The following is a 12348-nucleotide window of genomic DNA, read 5'->3' on the forward strand; positions in this document are numbered from 1 at the left end:
TTTGCGCTCTCGTTGTATGTCACAACTCGCCCGCCGTCTCCTCCTCTGGAGTCAGCAGCACCTCAAGTCACTGCAAGCCACTCACATCCTGGGCAACCTCAACACTACGGCGAACGCGCCATCACAACAGGTTACCCTCAGGGGAGAGTGGAGACTCCACCTTCAGGTGGTCCAGCTGATTTGGAGTCGATTCGACAGGCACAGGTGCACCTGTTCGCCTCCCAAGAATCCTCCCCACTGCCCGCTCTGGTACGCCCTGACCAAGGCCTCCTTCAGCATAGACGCGCTGGCACACAGCTGGCCCCCTGGCATTTGCAAATATGCGTTTCCCCCAGTGAGCCTGCTTGCACAGACCCTGTGCAAGGTCAGGGAGGACGAGGAGCAGGTCGTCCTGGTAGCACCCTACTGGCCCACCCAGACATGATGCTCGGACCTCACGCTCCTCGCGACAGCTCCCTCCTGGCAAATTCCCCTGAGGAAGGACCTTCTTTCTCAGGGAAGGGGCACCATCCGGCACCCGCGCCCAGACCTCTGGAATCTCCATGTCTGGCCCCTGGATGGGACGTGGAAGACCTAAGCTGTCTCCCACCTGCGATGGTAGACACGATCACTCAGTCTAGGGCTCCCTCTACGAGACGCATGTTTTTAAGTGGCGTCTGTTCGCTAAGTGGTGTTAACTATGGCATATCTCGCCCAAAACATGCCGCCCCCAGTAGGGCTACGAGCCCATTCTACTCGTGGTGTAGCGGCTTCTTGGGCCTTGGCCAGAGGTGCCTCTCTAACAGACATTTGCAGAGCAGCGGGCTGGGCAACACCCAACACCTTTGCAAGGTTCTACAACCTCCGGGTGGAACCGGTTTCATCCCAGGTAGTGGCACGCAACACAAGCGGATAAGCCCAGGATAGCCAGCCAGGTGTATCGCTTGCACATAGTGCCTTCCACCTCCTTTTGAGCTGAAGACGTGCGCCGTTAATTCCCAGTAGTGTTCACAAAATTTGTTCCCTGGTTGACTTCCTCCGAGCCCTGTAGCAGTCGAGTTTTCGGAGAGACTCGCTGCCGGCCCAGTACACGCGCTAGCTAAGAGCCCGGTTTTGGGGTAGGTGCTCCGCATGTGGCGGTTCCCTGTAAGGCTAACCCCATGCAATCTATATCTCCCGCTAATTCGTTTCCCTGCTGGCAAACTGCATCTTCCTTGGGCAGAGCCCCTCTGCCCCAGTCTCCATGTTTGTAGTAACTCCTCCCCCATTGGGCAGGATCTACCTTGAAGGCTCTCCACATGGTTGGAAAGACCATGTGACGTATTCTTCCACTTAAATATCCCCCCCTCTCTTGGGGCGAGGTGTGGTCTCCGTGGTGTCCTCCCCTTGGGAGGGACACCCCCCGACTAGACCTGGCGACCCAGTCGGATAATACTCCTTCTTTTTTAGGGAGTGGAAAAAGAGAAGGGGAAAAGAGGCCACGACTGGGTTAAGCCTGTCTCTATCTTTGGGTAGTCGACTTGTCCCCAAAAAGGGCTGTTCGACACTCATAACTGTGTTGGGGGAGGTTACGTGTCAACCTGGTGTGCTGGCTATGAGGCACACAGCAAGTCTGCCCACCACACACCGCCAGTTCATGTAACACAGTTCAGCCTTGTGGCGTTTTGTATAGGGACCCCTAGTGTCACTACATCGACACCAACGTCGAGTGAGTGACAGATAGGGAACGTCATGGTTACTGGTGTAACCTCCATTCTCTGATGGAGGGAACGAGACGTTGGTCCCTCCTGCCACAATGCTGAACTACCCGCTGAAATGGCCGGACCTTATATCGGCTCCTCAGCGTAAAACCTGAATGAGTGGTTGCATACCAGCTCCTTTTATACCCGTATGTCCAGGGGAGTGGCATGCAAATACCACTCACCAATTTTCATTGGCCTTTTATCAAAGACCAGAGGTGTCTCGGGCTCCCAAGAGTGACCCCTAGTGTCACTACATCGACACCAACATCTCGTTCCCTCCATCAGGGAACGGAGGTTACACCAGTAACCATGACGTTTTCTGGTTCTGGTCTCCATGACTAAGCAATGTCAAAATGAGCCATCCAGATGGAGAACAACAATCATTTTATATGTTAGTTTTTAATTCAGGCTCAACTTATACAGTTGTTGGCTGTCATAACAACTCAAAGGTGTTCATGATATCAATATAACTCACCTCAGGTCATCGATTTGTCATCTACACACTCTTTAAGCTTTGACAAGTGAGGCACTGTCAAAGGACAGCCATCACGACCATCATCATCATCTGTAAAGCATCGGCGCAATGGAGCCACATGCTTTTTTTAATTTGGAAGCTTATACAAATATAATACCCTAAACAACACATTATCCACTAAAAACATACGTCGATGTGAGTGAAAAGACTGGAGAGCAGAAAACAAAAACATGCTTCCTGAATGAATCGGGGGACACCTGCGTTCAGGAAAAAGGTGGATGGATAGATGGATGAATGCTGGACCTGAGCAGGTGAATCCATCTCCAGTGAAACCGTCAAAGCAGATGCAGTGGTAAGAGCCTGCTGTATTCACACACTGAGCATCAGAGCTGCACACCTGAGTCCCGTTAGTGCACTCATCCACATCTACACATTCAAATATACAATATATCATACAAAATGTGATAACCATGGATTTGATTACAACTTTATATAATTGAGAAGGAAATCTTTTATATTTCTAATTAAATTACTATCAGGTGATCTCTCTCTCTCTCTCTCTCTCTCTCACTCGCTCTTTCTTTCTCTCTCAGAACTATTAGCAGAATACTATTACATGCCTTCCCAGTTTGAGTTGAGGGTAAAAGACACTATTGTGATGTGGAACACTGCTGAACACTAGGAATGGCCATGAGTACTCAAGCATTCAGAAGTGACAGCAGTGATCATGCTTGAAAATACATCAATTGCATGACTTCAGCTTCCACGCTGATCTAATGTTGTGATTGTTACAGTGGTATTTTATACATACAGTAAAGGTGGTTAAAAAACATGCTATGGTTTAAATGTTTTTCTTTCTTGTATTTTATCTGTCAAAATGACAGATAAGTCAGTATTTTTCAAATGTGGAAAATACCAGAAAATGTGTGTTTTAAATTATTTTAAATTTGACATGGAGACACTGAAAAGACAATGTGATCAGTTAAAATTTTTTACAAATGGAACTCACCCTCCACCTCAGAATACACCCAAATCAACACCTGGTTGATTTATTTGTTGAATACTTGAGTAGTCGAAATCACCAGAAGACTCTTAAGACTGATTAACAAAGAGCATCCACTTGGGACTGTTTGGGTTTTTTTAGATTGTTTTTTTTTTTTTTTTTTTTGGCTTGTCATTGCATTTACATTTCTATTACAGATGATATTTCCACAAAACAAACATATATGTCCTCAACAGAACATTTTCAGTGTTCAAATGAAACTGTGTATTTTAAATTTGGAAAATATAAAGGAGACAGTTGGAATTCAATAAATCATCTACTGCATCCACTACATTCAGCAACATACTAAGTCTCACAGTCGCATCCAGTTTACCTGTACTGTTACCAACACACCTCTCTAGCAGTAACATGGTAAATGTGGAATTTCACCCACCAGCACATTTGACTCCATCACCTGCCCATCCGTCTTTACAGGAGCAGTGGTAATGTCCAGGTGTGTTGATACAGGTGGCGTGTATGTCACAGTTATAAGCGTTAATATCACACTCATCAACATCTAGATTAGAGCATATGCAAATATTTACAGCACTTCAGAAAAGTACAGAACTACAGAATACCAATATAAAAGCTCATGTGTTTTTCTGGTCTCACCAGTGCAGCCAGAGGTTCCTTTCTTCACCAAGTAACCCATCTCACAGTGACAGATAAAGGAACCCTTGATGTTCTCACATTCTCCAAACATACAGATGTTAGCGTTGAGTTCACACTCATTCACATCTAGAGACATAAATTAGAAGACATACAGGTGCATCTCAATAAATTAGAATGTTGTGGAAAAGTTCATTTATTTTAGTAATTCAACTCAAATTGTGAAACTCGTGTATTAAATAAATTCAATGCACACAGACTGAAGTAGTTTAAGTCTTTGGTTCTTTTAATTGTGATGATTTTGGCTCACATTTAACAAAAACCCACCAATTCACTATCTCAGAAAATTAGAATACATCATAAGACCAATAAAAAAACATTTTTTGTGAATTGTTGGCCTTCTGGAAAGTATGTTCATTTACTGTATATGTACTCAATACTTGGTAGGGGCTCCTTTTGCTTTAATTACTGCCTCAATTCGGCGTGGCATGGAGGTGAACAGTTTGTGGCACTGCTGAGGTGGTATGGAAGCCCAGGTTTCTTTGACAGTGGCCTTCAGCTCATCTGCATTTTTTGGTCTCTTGTTTCTCATTTTCCTCTTGACAATACCCCATAGATTCTCTATGGGGTTCAGGTCTGGTGAGTTTGCTGGCCAGTCAAGCACACCAACACCATGGTCATTTAACAAACTTTTGGTGCTTTTGGCAGTGTGGGCAGGTGCCAAATCCTGCTGGGAAATGAAATCAGCATCTTTAAAAAGCTGGTCAGCAGAAGGAAGCATGAAGTGCTCCAAAATTTCTTGGTAACCGGGTGCAGTGACTTTGGTTTTCAAAAAACACAATGGACCAACACCAGCAGATGACATTGCACCCCAAATCATCATAGACTGTGGAAACTTAACACTGGACTTCAAGCAACTTGAGCTATGAGCTTCTCCACCCTTCCTCCAGACTCTAGGACCTTGGTTTCCAAATGAAATACAAAACTTGCTCTCATCTGAAAAGAGGACTTTGGACCACTGGGCAACAGTCCAGTTCTTCTTCTCCTTAGCCCAGGTAAGACGCCTCTGACGTTGTCTGTGGTTCAGGAGTGGCTTAACCAGAGGAATACGACAACTGTAGCCAAATTCCTTGACACGTCTGTGTATGGTGGCTCTTGACGCCTTGACCCCAGCCTCAGTCCATTCCTTGTGAAGTTCACCCAAATTCTTGAACCGATTTTGCTTGACAATCCTCATAAGGCTGCGGTTCTCTCGGTTGGTTGTGCATCTTTTTCTTCCACACTTTTTCCTTCCACTCAACTTTCTGTTAACATGCTTGGATACAGCACTCTGTGAACAGCCAGCTTCTTTGGCAATGAATGTTTGTGGCTTACCCTCCTTGTGAAGGGTGTCAATGATTGTCTTCTGGACAACTGTCAGATCAGCAGTCTTCCCCATGATTGTGTAGCCTAGTGAACCAAACTGAGAGACCATTTTGAAGGCTCAGAAAACCTTTGCAGGTGTTTTGAGTTGATTAGCTGATTGGCATGTCACCATATTCTGATTTTTTGAGATAGTGAATTGGTGGGTTTTTGTTAAATGTGAGCCAAAATCAACACAATTAAAAGAACCAAAGACTTAAACTACTTCAGTCTGTGTGCATTGAATTTATTTAATACATGAGTTTCACAATTTTAGTTGAATTACTGAAATAAATGAACTTTTCCACGACATTCTAATTTATTGAGATGCACCTGTAGACCAAACTAAAGAAAAATCTGATACTGGCAAAAATACACTACTTAAACTGTATGAATATGACACTATGTAAGACTCAGACCTGATACAGACAGACATATTACAAATGTGCATCACTTGCTTGCTAAATTATCTTTACATTAAAACATGAATGGAATCAACAGAAGTTGCCATATTTTGTTCTTATTTTGAAATTTGTTCATATTTTATTTAGTATTCTGAAAATATAGGTCTTAAATACACAATTAATGGCCATAAAAATGCAATGCTCTATCATAGGTATGCACATTTTTAATTGTACCTTATTCCTCTTCAAGGAGGCAAGGGGAACAAACAAAGTAAGTAATCTCAACAGGACAGTTAATCATCTAGGTTTTTCAGCATGTGTGAGTTGAACTGTATAAATCACTGAGTTCAACTCAGTCCTTCTAAAAATTCAGCATTTCTCTTCCGAAGAAATAAGCAGTATACCGATTCATGCCCTCATGTCCACAGAAACCATGAATCCTTCATAACACAGACAATGATATTCTCCAGGGACATTAGTGCACTGACCACCCTCACAGATGTCAACATACTCCTCACATTCATTCACATCTGGAGACAGAGTGGGAGAGAGAGAGATAAATATGAAGGACTGCTTCATGTATTGAGGGAAGCCACTGCAGTCTATACATAGAGAAATGTCACTGCTGTTTATCAGGTTTATTAATAGATCAGCAGATGTTTTGAATGTACCTGCACATGTCCGCTGGTCCAGCATCAATGTGTAACCCTTACCACAGCTGCAGAAGTAACTGCCCTCTGAATTATTACAGTAAACTTCACATCCTCCATTCTCTATAGTGCACTCATCTATATCTGAAGAATACAAATTAGATTATACAACAGTTAGTTCCAGTCCTCTAATCTGACTGGCCAACTGGCGTTTCAAGAGTGCTGATATTCAGTATAACAACACTGGGTCACTTCACTGTTTGTTTCACTCCACAGCAGGGAGGAGTGGCATTGGAGTGGGGAGCAGAGTTTTTTTTAAAAGTCGAAAGTATAGCCACAAGATGCAAACATTATACAAGTTAACATGATTTAAATGTAATAAAATTGTTTCCTAGCCTTATTAGTGTAGTTATAGCCAATATTACAACTTTGTTCCTATGACAACAAAACTCCAAATTAAGATTTAAGATACACTTTTGACTAAAAAGGACATGAAGACTTTGTGAAGCTAAAATGTCTGAGCTTTGTGTGTACTTCAATCCTTACCTGTGCACCCTTTTCTATCAGGTGTTGTTTGGTAACCAGAGTTACAGGAGCACTGGTAGGTCCCCACCACATTCACACAGCTGCCATTACGACACAATGTGGCACTCAGCTCACACTCATTCACATCTGAAGACACACAGTATCAGAGATCAGATCCAAGAGAAGAATCAATCGAGATACAGAAATGCCACTTTCAAAGGGCAGAAGATTCCAACTAGAGGCCTTAAGCTTCAAAGAGGACATAATGTATTTTGGTTAAAACTGCTTGTAACATTTAATTTCAAAAGGTGGTCCATGTATAATACAGAGTGTTACACAGCACAAAGATTATGATGTGTTTAAGTTAGTTCTCACCTTCACAGGCACTACTGTCTATGGACAGTTGATGACCAGGTGGACACATACACTTATAGCTGCCATCAGTGTTTTCACAGGTTCCGCCATGGCACAGTGAGGGATTTATCTCACACTCGTCAATATCTGCAGCATTATATTCACATACACAAACTGATACACTATAATAATGGCCTGGCTTGTAACCACAGTTCTATGAACTGAGGGAATACTCATGGCAATTCTTTCACTCTCCATGAAAAGTACTACATTAGGGGTAGTAAAGGCAACATTTGGGGACACAACCCATAGACACCCTTAAGTTGGCATGCCTCTGCATACACTGTAAGAGTGGATGTAGCCCATCTAGCTTTAAACAACGATAGCATAAACAGATAATCCCTGGTGACTATACCATTGAAAAACAATTGCAACTGTTTATCATAAGAAGACCTGTCATGGTCCTGTCACTTTGTCAGGTTGGGTTTTTGTCTGACGGGACCATGGCATCATCGCCCCATGTTCTGTCTTGTGTTTCGTGTCCTGTCTTTGTGTTGAGCGCACAGTTCCGGGTGTCAGTTACCATCGCGCGCTCTTCGGTAATGTCATGGTCCTGTCACTCTGGCAGGTTGGGGTTTTTGTCTGATGGGACCGTGACATCATCGTTCCCTGTCTGTTTTGTATTTTGTGTACATTCTTTGTGTGAGCACACGGCTCCGGTTGTGAGTTACTGCCATGCGCTCTTTGGTTAGTCTTGTTCGTGTCCGGAGCATGGTGTCTGGATCCTAACTTCCTGTCTGGTTCGGTTTCGGTCTGTGTCGGGATCCGGACACTCATGCTCCATGTTCTGTTTGTTTTGGTCTAACTGTGTTGACGTTTTCCTCATGTTTCAGGTGCTGCTGGCACATGGAATGGCACGCGGAATAACTAAGCTCAGAGAAATAAGGTTAAAGAGTTTATATATTTCATATAGCACTTAATTTGTTTATATTGTATATTTGTTAACTGCGCAATAGTTAGTAGTATTAGTACAATGTTAAAAGATCGCAACATATAGAAAACCTCATCAGTAAAGCGTTACTCACCTATGCAGTCCTTCATCATCATAAGGCCACTCTCATAGCCGGAAAAACAGTCACAATTAAAACTGGCCAGTGTGTTCACACATGTGCCATGAGCACACACATCTGGAGAGATCATACACTCATCAATATCTGTCACACAAACACACACATCAGGAAAGATTTTCTGTTACAAACACACATGAAAGAGGAAATATTAAAACAATACTGTTTACATACATGGATCTAGGAAGGCAATACATGAAATGCTTTGTACATTTTCAGGTGAATGCATGTGCAACTCAGGGGACTGGGGTTATTAAAAGACCCCTATATCCATTATTTATCATTATTGCCATCATCTAAATGTAAAGATTTTTCTCTAGTCTTTCAATCATTGTTTATGAATGATTTTCGGGTGTTTACAGACACTCATCATCACCTGTGCAGTTCAGCTCATTTATTTATCCAACGCAAAGCCACTGTCACAGCGACATCTGAAGCTTCCAATGGTGTTCCGGCATTTTCCATGAGTGCAAATGCTTGGGAACACTTTCCACTCATTGATATCTGGGGGAATTTAAATCATTAATTAGACATAAAGCATACTTCATAAAAGCAGACATTACATACTCCAGTACAACCATCTTTATTTTACCATTATAGACATCTTTGCCGGTGAGCATGTCTCCTTTGTTGGCAAAGCCTGGTCCTCTCGGGCACAGAGCATCATACTGGCGTGTGCCAGGCTCTGGGCATAACTCACACTCTTTGCCCCAGGCCACACCCACTGTACAGCAACATGCATCCATATGAAACCGTCCAGACACCAGCTGTGTGCACATGTCTTCATCATACGTCAGGTAACAGGGCTCCAAACGTACGTCTAGAGAAATCAAAAAAGATATCTAATTTCTATCTGCTGTTCTGGCCTTCACATTTGCTGTACATATTAATAATACAGTAACATGTTACAAGTGCTGTGTTTATACATTCTGTTATTGGGTTGATCTGGCGAAGACTGCATAATCTACTGAGCTATATAAATCAAAAGGTATACACTTTTGACAGCTAATTTTGACAGCAGCATAAACATTTTTACAAATAACTGCATAAATTGAACTGATCTGAGTATTCATTAGGGGTTCATTATAATAAACAGTGAGACACTAAACTCACTTAAGTGATATTGACTATAGTGAAGGTGAGTGTACCATAACACAGGGCTGAAAAGGGTTAAATACTCCAGTGTGACTCACCCACACAGAGACGTCCGGTAACATCCAGTGTAAGACCCTCTGGACACTGACATTTAAAAGACCCTCTAGTGTTCACACAGTATCCATTATAACACACACCAGGAAACACCTCACACTCATTCACATCTACAAACACACGCAGACACACACAGAGTGGAAGTGGATAAAATAAGTAGGTTAAAAAGTACATCTAGATAGTTTAACTATGTCAAATAATTAAATAAATACTTTAATGCTGGTAATGCATTTATTAAATTTGACAGTACTGTTTATTGTGTTCTGTGTGATTTCCCTAGCAGAGCACCAATTTATCAATAAATGATAAAGAAAGATCCTCTTAATGGGTTATTTATGTATAAATCAAGATGTCTCGCAGACAAGACATTTAAAGGAATAGTTCACCCAAAAATGAAAATTCACTCATCATTTACTCACACTCATCATGCAGATACAAATTTCTTTCTTCAGCATAACACAAATTAAGATTTTTAGAAGAATATCTCAGCTCTGTAGGTCCATACAATGTAAATAAATGGGTGCCAACATTTTGACGCTCCAAAAAACCACATGAAGGCAGCATAGAAGTAACCCATAAGAATCCAGTGATTAAATCCATATCTTCTGTAGTTGTCACATATTCCCTGTTTTTTGCATTGACATTTATGTTGAAATTTTATCGTTTAATTTTATGATTTGTTTCCACAGGTGTTCCTCGTTCCCTTGTTTGCCCCTGTGTATTTAAGCCCTTGTTTTCCCTGTTTCCCAGTCTTCACGTGTATTGTCATGTTCTGTACCTGGTTCCCTGTGTTTTGTGAGTTACTTTGTTCATCTTTTGTTTCCATTAAAAGCTGCACTTAGATCCTCCATCCTCGCCAGCCTCGTTACAGAAAGACTGACCAAAAAATGGATCTAGCGGCCGTCAGAATTCTGCTCCTTCAACAAGGGGACTGTCCAGTTGAGGATCATGTCCATGAGTTTTTAGAACTGGCAAATGTAGTGCACTATCCAGACCACTCTCTGGTGGTTTTCTTCCGGGCCGGTCTGAATAGTGCACTGAGGGAACTGATGCCTCCGGCTGATCCTCACTGGATGCTCGGCGAATATGTGGAGAAGGCTCTGGAACTTTGCGGTTCCCTTTATACAGTGGATTATGGCGAGAACCCCAAAACCTGCGTCTTTGGCTCCCTTGTCCAAGCCTTCCATGGCCTCTGTCTCGAAGCCTTCCACAGCCCCTGTCTCGAAGCCTTCCACGGCTCCTGTCCCGAAGCCTTCCACGGCCCGTCTCCAAGTTGTATGATCTGCCACTGATGTCGGTGCGTAGGTCCATGAAGATCCTACCTCAAAAATTGTCTGCGCCCACACCTGCCATGGTCAACGAGCCCGTGCCCACGCCTGCCATGGTCAACGAGCCCACGCCCATGCCTGCCATGGTCAACAAACCGGCGCCCACGCCTTTCACGGCCAAAGAGTTGCCAGCCTCGTCCGTCCCAGAGCCAGTGTTGCCAACTTCGGCCATCCAGAGGAGGAGGAAGAGAAGAAAAGTTTCTGTTCCCAAGTCTTTTCCCATGTACACAACCACGGAGGTTGTTTCCGAGTCTCTGCCCATGTTCACGACCACGGAGGTTGTTTCTGAGTCTCTGCCCATGCCCACGACCACAGAGTTCATTCCCAAGTCTCCTCCCATGCCCACAACCACAGAGGTCGTTCCCGAGTCCCTTCCCATGTTCTCTACCACGGAGGTCATTTCCCATTCATCCAGGACTCTTTGTCTCGAGCCTCTCACGGCTCCGCCTTCCATGGCTTCGCCCCTCGAGCCTCTCCTGGCTCTGCCCCCAGAGATTATTCCTCCAGTGTTGTTTCTATACAAATTTTGTGAAACAGAATTACATGGCAAAAGTCAATCTATAACTCCAGCCAATAGGTGGAATAAGCACAAAGAGCGTGCAGATTCATCCACAAAACTGTCCCGAAGGTGTGTTACTCCACAAAACAAACTCCAGCTGCTAGGCGGAGCCAGCATAAAAAGAGAAATAAAAAGGTGCTCAGTTTCCTCAAACAGTCAAGTGAATGATCAGTGAGCTGGTCCACTCGGCTGCAACGTGAGTACCACAAGATAACTTACTCACTCCACTGACTTTATGAAGGACTTCCCTTGCTGTGGGCATGTGAATGTTTTATGGGCATCCTTAACATCTATTCTCAATTTGGCCAGGAATATCAGTGCAAAAGCGACCTTCCGTTGATGTAACAGTTCTCCATGTTCTCCACCCTGGTCGCTAGCGGATTAGCAGCTAATTCCATCTCCGATGACTCCAGATAATCGATCCATTTCTCGACATCCCCCACTCTTGTAACCACATCAGTAAATTTCACCTCCAAGGTGGTGATCGATCGGCATATCACAGCAAGATCCTCCAAGTCAGCAATGACCTTCGTCAGCATTGCCGACATGTTCAACATCTCTCGCAGCATTTCCCGCATTTCCCCGACTAAATCGACTCCCTGGCTTGCTGCCTGCTCAGGGGTTTCAGCTTGAGCTTGTAAGTGTCTTCTAATGTCTCCAGAGCCCGAGGATTTTGAATTCTTTGACATATTGTCATCCTAGAACAGTTATGGAACAGAGTGTATTGAATCACACCGGTTTATATCATTAAAAGTGTTAAAACTAGCAAAGTGCGCAGAGATCACCTTTCACATGTCCGATCCTTGCAAGGTGTCACGTGACTCTCCCATGAACTATTTTTTTTTTATGGGTTATGGAGCGTCAGGAGCCACTCCTTAGTTGGGGGGCTCTGTAACACTTGAGATATTTGCCCTAGCAGCCACTAGAGGTCCCTAGGAGAACTA

The 12348-nt window shown here is 43.5% G+C and overlaps 1 protein-coding gene across 1 annotated transcript in view; it reads right to left on the minus strand.

The window, feature by feature from the left end:
• LOC127433192 (fibrillin-2-like) overlaps positions 1-12348 on the minus strand; it is a 198545-nt gene that overhangs the window by 76431 nt on the left and 109766 nt on the right. Inside the window, 12 exon segments of the mRNA XM_051684909.1 lie at positions 2500-2622; positions 3633-3755; positions 3851-3976; positions 6057-6182; positions 6324-6446; positions 6849-6974; positions 7203-7328; positions 8267-8395; positions 8685-8706; positions 8709-8812; positions 8901-9128; positions 9502-9627. Coding sequence (XP_051540869.1) covers positions 2500-2622; positions 3633-3755; positions 3851-3976; positions 6057-6182; positions 6324-6446; positions 6849-6974; positions 7203-7328; positions 8267-8395; positions 8685-8706; positions 8709-8812; positions 8901-9128; positions 9502-9627 — 1482 coding nt within the window.

This window comes from Myxocyprinus asiaticus, chromosome 43 (assembly GCF_019703515.2).
Source record: "Myxocyprinus asiaticus isolate MX2 ecotype Aquarium Trade chromosome 43, UBuf_Myxa_2, whole genome shotgun sequence".
NCBI lineage: Eukaryota > Metazoa > Chordata > Actinopteri > Cypriniformes > Catostomidae > Myxocyprinus > Myxocyprinus asiaticus.